Genomic DNA, 14,874 nt, shown 5'->3' with positions numbered 1-14,874 from the left:
CTGGGATGTTAGGCTTAGCCTGCAGCAAGTGCTCTCAGCAGGAGGCCCCTTCTGACCTTGGGAGGTGGTGCTTGGATGCTTGATGCTCTCAAGGCATCGCTCTTAAGAGGGGAGCAGTGGCCTGCTGGGTTGGGCCCTCTCTGTTGTCACTGCTGGGCCGGGCAGTGACCAGATCCTTCTGAGAGTGGCCACTCCTCAATGTACTGGATTTTAGGATTGAGAAGCCGCCAGCAACCGTGCCAAGTGTTTTACGTGGTGACCTTTTTATCCTCCAGGTGGACCAGTGCTGAGGGCAGCTGCACCCCATTTCCCAGATGGCGAAATGAGTCTCTAGGACCCAGGGCACCAGTGTGGCTTTGCCCAGAGACTGTTGGGCAGCTCCTTCCTCCTCAGGCACCTGAAGACAGTTTCCTCAGCCTGAGGGTCTTTCTCCTCTTCCTGGACTGACCACACCAGGTCCTGGGATTGGCCCAGGGGATCACCTCAGCTCTGGGGCTGAGTCACAGCCCTGTCACCAGCCAGGTTGCTGACAACATGGCTGAGGGCCCTCCCAGGGGGACTCCAGACAGTGAGGCACTGGAAGGGCCAGGAGCTCTGGAGAATCCAGTTCATTTCACAGCCCGAGTGTGATCTAGGTTCTAGCGATGTTTCTTCCCATTGCCAGTTTGTCAAAAGTGTCCTCCCGTGAGTCTGGGTAGGGCGGGATCTGACCCCTGAATCCAGCCCCATCCTGCTCATCAGAGCTGACCTGTGGGGACTGCAGCCCAGCTCTTGCGTCCAGGCTCATCGTTTATGAGGGTTTGGGGCTGGAATTTAAGTTTTTAGACCCCCCCCCCAACTCATCAAATCTGAGGAACTCGAGATTTTTTTTTTTTTTTTCCCAAACAACGTTTCATTTAAGTGACCGGAAACTGGACCCACTTCCTGGAAGGCGGGATCCGCGAGGGCACAGGGTGCTTTCTTCTGTGGCCTTGCGGCCTCAGTGTCTGAGGGCAGCAGAGAAAGTCCTGTGGCTCGCTGGGAGTGGCCCAGTGCCCAGTGGCCAGGGGCATGGATACCTCCTCTCCTGGACAAGTTCTCCAAGCAGCTGCCTCCAAATTCCTCCCTCAGGCCAGCTGGGCCTGCCCCTTCCATTCAGGGGCAAGTCTATGCGTTTCACCTCCAGAATCACCCCAACCCACTGCTCAGGGGCAGAGCCCTCTGCATGGCGGCCCCTGGTTTCCTGCAGCCTGTCTGCTGCTGTCCACTCCTGTGGTCTTCTTTCCATATACAGCTTCCAGGCTGCCCTACCAGACCCCAATCACCTGGCCCAGCACCTCTGGACTCGGTGCTGCAGCTCCCAGGCAGCCCCTCTCCCCATCTGGGTGTGCTTGGACTTTCTCACCCCGGGGTCTCAGCCCAAGGGTGCGGCTGCTGATGGTCTGACGTCCAGCTTGTGTTCAGACCCTGCCCTGCCCGTGGAGCATGGGAGCAGGGGGCGGGTGGCTGCTGACTGTGGGGTTGCAGAGGACCACTGTGGCACAGCTGCGAGTGCAGGAAAGGCGGTCAAGCAGCTGCCACTTTAAGGTTGAAGAGAGGCAGGCTGAGAGGGTCACAAGGGTCAAGGATGTGCCCTGGAACTCCAGGAGGAGGCCGGGAGGGCAGAGATAGGCCCGTGTAGGTTTCCCTGGCTATTCCCAGGCTGCCCTCCCTTGCAGATTCTGCACACCACCCCACTCCAAGGCCCAGTTGTTATGTCAGTCTAGACTGTCGAGCTTTGGCTCTGGTCAGGAGGGTCAGAAACGGGGCCTAGGGCTAAAGCAGGCAGCCAAGGAGGGCTGTCGGGTGCCGCCTTCCTCCTGACGCGGGCCTGAGGGCCCTGAAAGCAGCCTGGCCGTCGGCCCCCCGAGGCGCCCTGGCGCCGCCCCTCTGGCCCCGCCCCGGCCGCGTGCCCCGCCCCGGCCCCGCCCCGGCCGCGCGCCCCGCCCCGGCCCCGCCCCCGGCCGCGCGGCGCTGACAGCGGGCGGCGGGCTGGTGTTTGCATACAAAGGCGGCGGCGCGCGCCGGAGGGTGAGTCTCGGCCGGTGCCGGGCCGCAGCTGCAGGGGCGGGGCGGGCCGCGCTTGGCGGGGGTCTGGGGACCGAGGACTCGGCCCTTTCTCGGCGGCGCTGGTCCTGGACGTGGTTCGCGGAGGAGCGCGGAGAAAAGGCCCGGGAGGCCGGGCGGGCCGCGCGAGCATCCCTCGGGCCTTCCCTCCCGAGCGCACCCGGAGGCCGCCCCGGGGCCGGTCGGCCGCCCCCGCGCGCGGAGCCCCCGGACTGCAGCGCAGAGGCCGGCGGGGAGTGCGGGTGCGTTCCGGCTGCGCAGCGGTGCGCCCCGGCCCGGCTGAGACCCGATGGAACTCTCTGGAGGGAGTCAGGATTCCTGCTTTGTGACTGAGGAAACTGAGGCTCAGGGAGGTTGACCTGCGTGCCCAAGGTCACACAGCGGCCGGGCTGCGGGCCGGCCGAGACCAGGTCGGTTCTCAGATTACAGACCTCTTCTGCCTGGCCTCCCTGCCCCTTTCCTGCCGCCTGTTGGGCACGAGTCGGATTCATTCCATCAGTTGCCCCGAGAACAGTTTTGGAGAAGGCCCGGAAAACATAGGGTGAAAAGCAGTGTTTAGAGAGTAACTGTAAGTGGCATGGAGTGAGCATCTAGGCCGATAAATTGTGTGGTCAGTTGTTGCCGGAGAAAGCCGAGGTCAGCCCGGGTGTTGACCACCAGGCAGAAAACTTGAGCCAACACAAGTGGCAGTATTGGTGGGAGATTTTGGAACCCGCCCTTGCCACAGGCTAGGAGCGTTTTGGGAACACCGACAAGGATCCTGAAATGTACTCTGGGCTTCAGTTTCCAGTTGGGTTTTATGAATGAAAGTAAGCAGTTGAGGGGGGCATAGTAATCGAGGAACAACTGCATCTTCACCTGAACACCTTTTTGTTTCCGCCCAAATGTTGAAAGGTCTAAAAGTTTGATCATTCTTCTTGATGGGCTGATGTTAGTTTACTGTCGTGCGTTTGGTGTGTGGCTCTGTGTTTTGTTGGTGGACAAGGTCGTTGTGTTGAGAGGCCTGAGCTTGGTTCTGGCTGGCTTGCTTGGCTGTGTGTGTCCTGTGCTCCCAGGGGACAGCCATCACCAGGCTCATCATGTTGGAAGGGAGCCAGCTGCAAGGGCAGACCTGCTGGACCTGCTACATGGAAGAGGTCCTGGGGGTTTGGGAAGGATTCCTGCTGTGGGGGAGTCTGCCCTGGGTGGGGTGGGGATGGCCCTTCGGCCTGGCCAGAAGGGAGTCTGTGGACTCTGCTTGGTGCCAGGCCAGCTGCCCTCAGTGTCCTGGGCCAGGGAAAGGGATGTTCCAGAGACGGACAGCAAGGAGAAGCTGGGCTGCCCTGGCCTGAGAGGCCGGTGCTGAGATCTGGGGCTTGGTCGGCTTCGGACTGCTGGATGATGCGGAGCAGCCACTCCACTTCTCCGAGCCTCAGCCTTGTCATCTGTGAAATGAAGAGAAGTTAGACCTGTTCTCAGGATGCTGTAAAAACTGAGATGTGCAGGAACCATTGGGGACATCATATGGGGTATGTGAGTCACTGGAGCTGCTGTTACCTTAAGGGAGGAACTTGAGGTGCCAGTGAGGAGGGCTCTTTGGAGGGTGGGGCTGCCTCCTGCTGGCCCCTGGTCCCCACTGGGGGACCTCCCTCCCTGCCTCCCTCTTGGACTGTGAGTTGCTTTTCCTCTGTCTTCTTCCTTCTGGGTTCCCAGCGTAGAAGGTACCAAAGTGAGACTGATTTGGGTGGCTAAAGGGACAGGCACCCTGTTCCCGGAAGACCCCAGGGTGTGCACTGAGAGGGTGGTGTGGGGAACACTTTGGGAAACTCCCAGAAGGTGGTGATGCAGCTGGACACCGAGGCTCGTGGTCTGACCTGCGTGCTCTGGGACTTCTCCGAGACAGCACAGGTGGGAACTTGAAGCTTCCGACAGGTGTTGGTGAGGAGGACCCGGTAGGTGTCCACGGGGTTTCCTGTAGAGGGTGAAGCCATACTTTTTACACTTTGTGGAACCCTAGTTCAATTTCTTATAAAACAAGCCCACTCAAAATCAGAATGGGTTTGTGGATGGGGAAGGTCCACCAAAGCCTGAAGGAGCCTTTCAGTGTTTTACAGGTTCTTAATTTCTGGAAGTCCCCAGTGCTTGTTGGGTGGCTATTTCTGAAGTTTGCATTCTAAGCTCTGGCACCATCTGGAGAGAATTGCACCCCACCTTGGAGCTAGACTGGAGACTCTTGGTCCTGGGGCTGATGGGCCAGGGGTGTGGACGCTGCCTCTCTTTCTGGGTCTTCCCTTCCTCACGTTGATTCTTCTCCCTCGCTGTGCTCTGCACCTTTTATTCAATAGACAACTGAGCAGAAGCTCAGCAGGGCTGGGCTGGGGCTGGACAGCCTGGAGAATTAGAGGATTGTGAGGAGTTTCTGCCTGTAGTGAGCTGGGGGTTAGGTACCAGTGGCTGCGAGAAGAATCAGTTTAGCAGGCGGACAACATTTTTTTAAGAAAATGAAATAAAATTGAACAGAATGTATTGGGAGTGCGATATACTGATCCTAAGTTGGGTGTTATTTTGTACAACATGTAGTTGTGACTTGTGTATGCACACGTGTGTGATTTGCACAGGGCCCAGAGCTGTGGTCTGACCAGGTCGAGCTTGTGGGGTGTTGGCCACCAAAGGGAGGGTTGGGGAGCCTGCCTGGCAGTTCTCATCACCCCTGGTCTCTTGGCCCTCTGAAGAGTGGTGGGGTCTCCATGTGGGTGTTTTCCTTATTGTGGGTCCTAGTCGGAAAGTGTTTTGGTAAAATGTTGGTATGTTGTTCTTGCAGAGTGGAGAGCCAGCTCTCTTTTAAACTGCAGACTTTATGTCTCCTCTCTAAAATTAGGATGCCTGAGGTGAACGCAAGTTCAGAAGTGAAATGTAAATGTGCCCTCAGGACACCTTAATTTTAATTAGTAATATTCCTTGCCTTTGTCTTTTTGGGAAGGTACAATGTAAACATGCTAAACTTAAGTATTCGCAAGACTCTCAGATCCAGTTTTCAACTGGAGCCATTTATGACCAAGGGGTTGTCACCTGGTTTTTATGTGGTGTACTTTGAAAAATATTTTACACAAGCTACTTCTCTGCAGTCCAGTGTGGTGGCTACAGTTGAAATCACCCATTTTATAGATGTGAAACCAATGCCACCAGGTTAGGAAGCTGCCCATGGCCATTGGGTCTGTGGGAGGAGGAGCTGGGATTCTTGGCCTGTGCTGCGGCCTGTGCGCCTTCCTGGGCACTGCAGCCTCTCCTCCAGGCAGGGCCAGCAGGGTTTTTGAACACCCAGGAGGTACTCACCCTTGCTACTGCTGGGTAGGTGGAGTAGAGGCCACAGAAGCAGAGCATGCTTTTGACCAAGGCCCAGATGTGGACAGAGGGCTCTTGTGATTTGTGAGGAGAGTCTGCCATTGCGTCCGCCTAGGAAAAACAAAGTCCTGTGCCTGATAAGGAGTTGAATGATTAAAGCAAAGGACCTGAGTGTGAACCTGGGCCATTTGGTGATCAATGGCCAAGTGCAGCGGTCACTCTGTTTCTCACATGTCTCCATCCCCTGTCCAGGCCCTTTGTGTTGCTTGGCAGGAGCCCGAGGACAGGAGTCTCCTGGAATTATGACACTCAAGTGTTGCAAAATCTCCACACTGAAGGAGCCAAGTGGTCACCCATCTGACCTTGGGTCAGAGCAGGCTCCTCCCTGCACCCTGTTTTTGTTCCATGGTTTTGGTGACAGGGAGACTCTGAGACTGAGTGGGCCAGAGTTCTTCACCTCCCTCTCCCCCCTTCTCTGAGGTCATTAAAGCTTGATGCTAAAGTACAAGGTGTATATGTGAGAAACCCGAAGTAGAAACCAGCACTGGCCGCAGGGGTGAGCCCTGTGAATCTTGTTTGGGATTTAACTCATCCCATTGTTTTTTGGTGTGTGTCAGAATATGTGTAAATGTCCTTTGCTTTAATCATTTAACTCATTTTAATATGGGTTCATGTTATGAATAGTTTGGCACCTTTTGCTATTCAGTGTATGGCTTTCCAGTTTTAGTATTCATGGAGCAATGCCTCTCTCTTCCCATTTTTAATGTCCTCATAATATTCCATTCTATGGTTGTTTTACTTGGCTTTTTTGCTGCTGTGACTGAAAGATCTGACCAGAACAATTGTAGAGAAGGAAAAGTTGAGGGCTCACAGTTTTAGAGGTCTTCGTCCATAGAAGGCCAGCTCTATTCCTCAGGGCTCAAGGTGAGGCAGAACATGGCGGAAGAGTATGGCAGAGAGAAGAGACTCCACTCACCTCCTCCAGCCACATCCCACCTGCTTCAGTTACCACTCAATCTCATCAGGTGAAGGCTCTCATAACCCAGTCATTTTTTTCATACAACTTCTTGCGTTGTCTCACATGTGAGCTTTTGGGGGATACCACATCTAAATCAGAACATTCTTCTCCTGGCCCTCCAAAACTTACACTCGTCTGACAATGCAAAATACATTTAGCCCATTCCTAAGAGTCCCCATGGTCTCAGCAGTTCCAAGATTGCTCAAAGTTCAGGTCCAGAGTCTTCTCTGAGGCTCAAGGCAGTCTTGCATTGTAAGCTCCTATAAAATTAAAAGCAATTTACAGGTATCCAGTAAACATTTCATTCACAAAAATAGGGCCATAGAAAAACGGGAGGGGACCAAAGGAAGACCAAAATCCAGCTGGGCAAACAAGTCCTGTAGTTCTGTGTGTGGCATCTGGAGCACATAGCAAGATGTCCTCTCCAGAGGGCTTCTGCCCCTGTGGCCACGTTGGTTGCAGCCCAAATGGCTTTTCTGTTGGCTTACCTCTGCTCAATTCCTGCAGCTTTCCTAGGATGATGTCCCATGTTACTGGTATTTTTTAATCTTGGGGGGTCTCCACTGCAGCTTCAGCTTCCTCCTCAAATCTCCACACATCACCTTCTCAGGGGCTGTCTGCAGGGACTCCAACCCTGTGGCATTTTGCCTGGCCTCCCAGGCCTTCCTTTGAAATCTTACTGGAAGCCTCCGTGACCCCCTAATTCCAGCATCCTGCATTCTGGCAGAACCAGCACCATCATCTTGAGCAGTAGCCAAGCCTCCAGGGATCCTGTTTGCACCAGCCTCCGAGTGTCTGGGTGGCTGAGCACTTTGAACAAACCTCCTAGGGCTCCTGGTGCAAGAAGGGTGCCCCATTGGTCTCTTCTCCAGAGAATTTTTACTTTTACTTCTGTGAGTCTGAAATAGGTCTTGCCAGCTCCTGAGATGCCCTCCAGCCATCTTTCTTTTTGTCTCGCAGAAGTCTTTAGCATTTCTTGAGCAGTGGTAATGTTTTTAACAACTCAACTACCTTAGCCCCAGTTTTACTCCCACTTTTCTAGTCCAAGTTTTTCAAATCTGCTCTGCTGTCTGCTTCTGATTATCACAATAAATTTGGCTAAAAGCCGCCAGCAATATCCACGCCAAGGCCTGAATGCTATGCTATCTAGACCTTTCTTCTGCCAGATTAAGAATCAGCTTCACAGAAAGTACCAGGATATGGGCAAAATGCAGACAACTTCTCAGCCAGAACATGACAGGAATGGCCTCTACTCTGTAACCACCAGTGTCCTCCTTTTCCTCTTGAGCCTTCACCATTCACAGTCCCATTGGCATTTTGGTTTGATGAACTCCCACCAGAATTAATCATTAAGCTCCGCTTACAGCAGTCTAAAGCATTTCCAGCTTGCATTGCTAAACATGTAAAAATTCCAATTCCAACCTGCTCCAGAAGCCTCTGAACCACATGGTCAGGTTAGTCATAGCAACGACCCCACTCCTGGTACCAGTTTCTGTTTCAGTCAGCGTTTTTGCTGTTGTGACTAAAAGATCTGACCAGAACAATTATAGAGGAGGAAAAGTTTATTTGAGGGCTCATGGTTTCAGAGGTCTTAGTCCAAGGCTAGCTCCATTCCTCAGGGCTTGAGGTGAGGCAGAACATGGTGGAAGAGTGTGGGAAGCAGCTCACAGACGATCGGGAAGCAGCTCACAGACGATCAGGAAGCAGAGAGAGACTCCACTCACCAGATGCAAAATGTATACCCCAAAGCCATGCCCCCAATGCCCCACCTCCTCCAGCCATACCCCACCTGCCTTCAGTTACCACTCAGTTAATCCCGTCAGGTGATCAATTCACTGATTGGGTAAGGCTCTCATAACCCAATCCTTTCTTTTCTGCACCTTTTGCATTGTCTCACACATGAGCTTTTGGGGGACACCACATTTAAACATAACAATGGTGTGGTTGGTAATTTATTAATACAGAGTTGTGTAGATATTTAAGTTATTCAAGTTATTCCTAATTTTCCCTATTATAAGGAGACAGCAATTACTGTCTTTGACCTAGGATCTTACTATGTCTGTAGATGAGTTTGTAGCAGTGGAATTGCTGGGGTTTGTTAGCATGTGTATATGAAAGGGTAGCTGTTGCAACAGAGTTGACCCCATTGATGACCTCATGAGGGGTATGTGTCTAATTCCCACCTCACCAATCCAGCAGTTCTTAGGAAGTTTTTAGACCCTCTAAAGGCCACATTTGACTTGCATATCTCTGTGAATGGTATTTTCTTCTCATATATTATGGACCAGATGTATTTCTTCTTGTGAACTTTTTATATATTTTGCTTGTTTTTCCAGAGGGCTGGATGAGGCCATCTTAAGCTGAACTTGATCTTCTAGAAGTGGATGGGGTTAGCAGAACTTGTGGGGCAATGAGAGCTGTGGCAGAGCTTTTGAATTTTGACTCAAGTTCCAAGAAAGCAGTGTTTCTTGGCAATTTGTGAAGCCTGGAGGTGGATTCTTCCAAATTTGGACTAAAGCAGAATCTTCTAATGTAACAGCTAGGTGAGGAGCCTCGAGACTCTGGTCACTGTGCCATTTTGACAGTGTCAGCAGTGCTGCCCTTCTGGGACCATGCGGGGTTGGGGTGTCGATGCCCTTGGGTGTCTGTAGTTGCCAGGAGTTGTGCAGATTAATTATAGGGTGCTGCCTGCCATCCTGGGCGGGGGGCCTTGAAGGAGGAGATCCCTCCATGCCCCCCAGGAGCTCCCTCCACGACCTCCACATTTATCTAGGCAGAATTTACCCAGGAAAGAATATCCAGTGGTCCAGACTGGAAGACAGATGTGTGTTCAGCAAGAACGAGAGCTTGCGTGTTTTTGTAACCTCACAGTTTCTCAGAAAGCAGGCGGTCCAGCTTCGAGAACCCAGTCTGGCCCCAGGAGTTTTGCTGATAATTGACTGGATTCTCTGTCAAAAGCTTTTAAACTAGGGACTGTGGAACCTGCAAGGTTTGCGCCACATTGTGAGATTGAAACCAGTAGGTTTTAAGGCCGTGTGGAATGGGGGATGAGTAGCAGGTATCTTACGCTGTTGAACAGGAAATGTAAGCATTTTGTTTTGTTCCTAAGCTTTTCCTTACCTTCTGTTACCTTGAAGTTATTTACGTACTTTCTTCTTCAAAACAAGTACTGCCTTACTGCCTGGTTAGGTGTCTTCCAACACCAGGAAACGCAAATAGCGACTGATGAGGTCATCTGAGATCATGGCATGTTAGGAGTCAGCCCATCTGGGCCGGTTTTTGTCTGGCTTCTTCAGGCAAATTGAATTAATTTCTTCCTTAAGAATTTTACTTTAAATGCAACAGGAGAAAGTGAAATTTGGGAATTTCCGCCCAGCTGGTTTATTCTTGTAATCTTTAAATATTTGCGTATTATTTATTCAGAAGAAAACCTGGAGAGGGACGGAGAAAAGAGCCCTGGGTGCCCCCAGCACCTGTGTACCCTCAGCCAAGCAGGTGCCTGTGTGACTGGGTTTACCCTGGCCCCACCTATCTTGCCTCCTGGGGAGGCATTACTCCTCTACCCCACGTTGATGTCAAAGAAGTTTTTTAATCGAATGGTATTCATCTTCCTGGAATGAGTTCTGGTTAATATGGTGTTCTCCCTCTTAAAAATAATCGTCGTGAAATACACATAAGATAAAATTTATTACCTTAACCTTAATGCTTGTTTAACTGTTGAGTAGATTTCTGCTTCTGCATGGAGGCGTTTTCAGATTCGCAGAGAAGTTATCCATAGAGGGGAGAGCAGCAGGTATCGGAGCTACTGGTTTCCTCCGAAGACCAACAGCAGTTGTGATGGCAGCGCCTTCTGGCTGCTTGCAGTAGGAAAGTACTCCAGCTTCAACTAGTGGCACCCACGGTGGGTGAGCAAGCAGAAAACCAGTCTTGGCTCCTTCTGCCACAGGGGATGGGGGTGCAGTTCCGGGGAGCTCTGCTCAAGGCACTTTCCGTGTAAGGGCTTATTTCCTTAACATAAGGCCCTTGGAGCAGCAATGTGCTCAGGATCCTTCTGGTTTGAAACTTTTCAGATTCTGGGAGATCACCTTGAGTTTTTTTACTCTGAGGGGGAGGGATGCTTTGTTCTGGAGGACAGGAGAGCAGAGCAACAATTAGTTTAAATTATTAAAGATGCCTATTAGGTTGCTGAGTGTGAAGGAGTGCAGCTTTTATCTTGGCCTGATTAGAGCTGAAATTGGACCTTGCAGGTCATCCAGGCCTTCATGCAGAGGGAAGCTGGGCTGCAGAGATGTGCGAATACCATCCCATTAGGAGCTTTTTTTTTCATATGCATGAAAAATACCAGCAGTCCTTCATTCAGTGATAAGCATAGTCTGTATATATATTCAAGGTTGAGGAGATTAGGAAGCTCTGGGGGATGGGAGAGACAAAACTCATCCAAGGCCCGCTTCAGAATCCAGAGACCCCATTTCCAGTCTTGCACTGAACTCCAAGCCCTGAAGTCTTGGATACGGACTTTGCTGCACTGGGGCTTGTCTCTAGCTCCCTTCTGAAAGGTCTGTATCTGCAGATTCTTGTGAGAGACACATGAGAATGAGATGTGCAAGGCAAAAGCTGTACGTATGCCTTTGACACTGTGCACACATGCTGCTCACACTCAGCACAGTGCAGCATACCAAAACCTCAGTGTAACTTCTGGGGTGATAATTTCTTTTATGGAGAGATTTGCTGAAAGAAGTGTCAGGGTTACAGAGAATGAGTTTTATATTGCACACCTTTTCAGGACCCCTCGCCTTCGCATGAAGTTAGGTGAACCTGCACCACTGGCAAACTTAGAAAAGGCATGTGTTTGTATCAGGACAGATTGACAGCTCTGGCATTTACTTGTTTGAGAGGAAGGCAGGTCTGAGCCCCTCAAATGTGCTGGCTACAGGGTCTGCTGGATTCCTCAGTGGTGGCAGGAAGTGGATCATTCTGGAGCCTCCCCTAAAATCACAAAGGAGCCAGAGAGGGTTTCCTGTGCTCTTTTCTTGCAGGCTTCCTTCGTTACTTCCAGGTCCCTGGCCAGTTCTAAGGCAGAACTCATGCATGCAGGGCATCTGACTTGCCACCTCCGAGCATGTTTCCGCTTACACTTATGCCTAGTTCATAGGGTAGAGGTGAGGCTTATATAAGATTTTTTTTTTTCCTAAAACTGGAAGGCCAGGGCTTGATCAATGAGAATAGTATAGCTTATTAAGAATAAAAAGAAAACTGTTTGCTCTCACCTAGTACTCTGACTCCAATAGTGTGGTCTCTTCCATACCAAGCATTTCTCCAGTTCTTGGCAGATACCAGCGGGTTCTGTGTCACCTGGAGCTAGTGTCACATCCCACAGGTGATGGGCTTGGCCCACGAGACTGTACTGACGAGACTGTACTGATGAGACTGTACCCATGTTGAGTGCCACCTGCAAGCTGCAGCCTCCTGCTCTTCCGACCTCCTGCTCTTCCGACCGACTGGCTGTAAATTGGGGCTTCCCAGGACCCGCTCTGGGTCTCTTTCCTAGGTCACACCTCCCCTAGCCTGCATTTAAACGCAGCAATGCTGACTTTTTTTAGTTACTTATGTAGTGCCTCTCAGTCCGACCCAAGTCTTCAAGTCCCTTTGGGGAACAAGGGACTGTGTCTTAAAATGTATTTTTATTTTTAATTAACACACAGTAATTGTAATATTTATGGGGTAGAGTGTGACATTAGTGCATGTATGATGTGTAATGGTTAAGGTAACCAGCAAATATGTCACCTCAGACATATCATTTCATTGCGTTGGGAAGAGTCAAAATCCTTTCTACTAGCTATTTTGGAATACTCAATTTTCAAGATTGAATATTTTGGAAAATTCCATTGAATTAGTGTGAACTCTAGTTATCCTGCTATGCTGTCGAGCATTTGAAGTTGCTCTCCCTACCCTTCCGCACCTCTGTGCCCCAGGGCTCCATCTTTTTTGTGAGTAGATGCCCTGAACATTTGCAGGGCCCTGAACCTTTGCAGAGTGGCAGGTGAGAGGCTGTGGGCAGGCAGACGGCAGCACAGTGCGCGTGTCCCTCCAGTGGTGGGAGAAGAGTCCGCAGGCAAGGACCTGGCTGGGGACTGTTAGAAATGAGCAGTCAGTTGCTTCCCTTCTCAGGTGGAAGTAGTTTCTCTCAGCTGCTGTACATTCGGGGTGCCAGCTGTCTAGAATAGAGCCTCTCTCCTGAGGAATATTTAGTGTGTGAGACCTGTGCACCTTGGCAGAGCAGGCACAGGTGGCAGCAGCCATGAGAACTCCGCAGACAGGGCTCACAGGCATCAGAGAAGACACCCTGGTGACACCTGCAGTTTGTCTTCATGGGGCTTAGGCTCTCTGGGCTGGGTGGGCCCTGCCTGGGTAGAGGGTGTTGCTGGTGGTGGTGGGTGTGTGGAGAACATTCCAGAAATAAAATAATCTGAGCACTGTGAAGGTGGAATGTGTGAGTTGTATGGGGAGTTGTTCACTTTGATTGGCTCTGGTGGCTTCCCTGGTTGACTGTGTGTGTCCTATCTGTTCTGTCTCCTAGGCCCAGACCATGAACTACGTTGGGCAGCTGGCCGGCCAGGTGTTTGTCACTGTGAAGGAGCTCTACAAGGGGTTGAACCCTGCTACTCTGTCGGGATGCATCGATATCATTGTCATCCGGCAGCCCAATGGGAGTCTGCAGTGCTCCCCTTTCCATGTCCGCTTCGGGAAGATGGGGGTTCTGCGTTCCCGGGAGAAAGTGGTGAGACTTGGGCCCCGTCAGCCAGTGCACGGCTTCCTTAAGGACTGCATCCTGCTTCTGTGTTGTTGCACACCCTGAGCTCTGAGACCTGGCTGTTAGCTGTCCCTTGGGAATGGCAGTTCCCTGAGTTGACAGTCACTAATTCAAACTGCTCCAGTGGCTGTGACTGTCAGTTACTCTGAAAGATAGAGGCCCAGCTGTTTATCAAGGCCCGGGTTCTGTGGCTCAGGGGGACCGTGGGGCACCGCTGACCTGCCTCTGCTCTCTTCTGCTGAGGCCTCAGCCAGAAGGCTCACAGGCTGGCACTGGATTCCTCCTTGAATTGCTCTCTCCCAGGACCAGTGCTTAGCTGGGGAGGTGTTGACGTAGTCTGAAGTTGAACTCTTACCACTCACCAGCTGTGAGACCCTGGGTTCAGCCCCTACATTAGAAAAGGAGAGACTGGACCCCAGGTGGGCTCTGAGGAGCTCTTCCATTCTGGGTCTCGTCCCTCATGGTCAAGGGCCTCTTAGTTCAGGACCCCAGTGCTCAGGGCACTGGGGTTGAAGTGTGTGGGGGTGTGGCTGCTCCCTGAGGTGTCCTGGTGGAGCTCCTGTGTTCCTAACCATGCCTTTCCCTCAGGTTGACATAGAAATCAACGGTGAATCCGTGGATTTGCATATGAAGTTGGGTGATAATGGAGAAGCATTTTTTGTTCAAGAGACTGATAATGATCAGGTGAGGAAGGCTGTGTGGTCAGAGTCACTTCCACGTTTTGAGCTTTGCCTATTTTTTCTTTCTCTTTAAAAGGATTTTGTTTAACTTTTAATTATTCTAGTTTTCATTTTGTTGTTCATTGTTTGGTGTCCTACCTAGCTAGGACTCCTTTGCCAAATCCAAGGCTGCAAAGATTTACTGGTTTCCTTCCAAGACAAACCAAACTACTTTTTAATTTTTAAATGTTTTTGGAGGGACCAGGGTTTGAACACAGGCACTGCTCATGCTAGGCAAGCTCTGCCACAGAGCTGTACCTACTTCCCCTTGAACTCTTTTGCTCACTGAAGGTATCTAAGTAGTGATTCCTCCTTGAGATCCTTGTGAACTAGAGCCTTTTACCAGCAGAGGGCATGGTGGGAAGGAATGGCTCCCTGTAGCCCCAGGCCTAAGGGTGCTGGTGTTCCTGTGAGGTCCGAAGCGGGAGGGCCCTGTCCTGTCATGGCCCTGTGGCTGTCAGGGACCCCAGCTGTCTGCTCTGTCTCTGTGAACGCGAAGGCCTGAGGATGCCTGATGGTTCCTAAAGGTGTCCTGACGGAACCTCTTCATGCTCAAGCAGCCACTTGCCTTTTCAACCTGTTCACACCTATTAGCTGCAAGAAGTGTTGTGGGCTAGGAGGCCACAGCGGCTGCACCCTGCAGTGGCCTGCTCCCCTCCCCCTCACTGGGCATCTGGGAGGCTGCTGGAAGATGCGCTGCGTCTGCACCACTGATCATGGACAGTGCTGGCTCACACACAAAAATAAAAAGAAATAAAAAAGTTGAAAAGAGAACAAATAGAAACAAAGAGAATAAATATTTAAAAGGCACACACACATTTGCTCTGCCTGTCTCCCCCACCCACATGGACACCCACGACAGAGTGCAGAGCCGAGTCGCCTTCTAGCACCAAGGGGTGACCTAGAGCCCTTCCTTTTCT

The 14,874-nt window shown here is 51.4% G+C and overlaps 1 protein-coding gene across 9 annotated transcripts in view; it reads left to right on the top strand.

Moving 5' to 3' along the window:
• Lpin1 (lipin 1) overlaps positions 1-14,874 on the top strand; it is an 83,805-nt gene that overhangs the window by 22,621 nt on the left and 46,310 nt on the right. For 5 of the 9 annotated variants that reach the window (XM_040271300.2, XM_040271298.2, XM_040271296.2 and 2 more), the window contains 2 exons: positions 13,002-13,202; positions 13,824-13,919. In XM_040271300.2, coding sequence (XP_040127234.2) covers positions 13,002-13,202; positions 13,824-13,919 — 297 coding nt within the window. Of the gene's footprint in view, positions 1-1,972; positions 2,050-2,338; positions 2,496-3,301; positions 3,594-10,174; positions 10,326-13,001; positions 13,203-13,823; positions 13,920-14,874 lie in introns of those variants that run through there. The other 4 variants (XM_078029648.1, XM_078029649.1, XM_078029650.1 and 1 more) reach the window with 4 other exon arrangements.

Source organism: Ictidomys tridecemlineatus, chromosome 12 (assembly GCF_052094955.1).
Source record: "Ictidomys tridecemlineatus isolate mIctTri1 chromosome 12, mIctTri1.hap1, whole genome shotgun sequence".
NCBI lineage: Eukaryota > Metazoa > Chordata > Mammalia > Rodentia > Sciuridae > Ictidomys > Ictidomys tridecemlineatus.
Note: the sequence above shows the minus strand (reverse complement) of the source record. Positions and strands in the feature narration are given on the sequence as shown.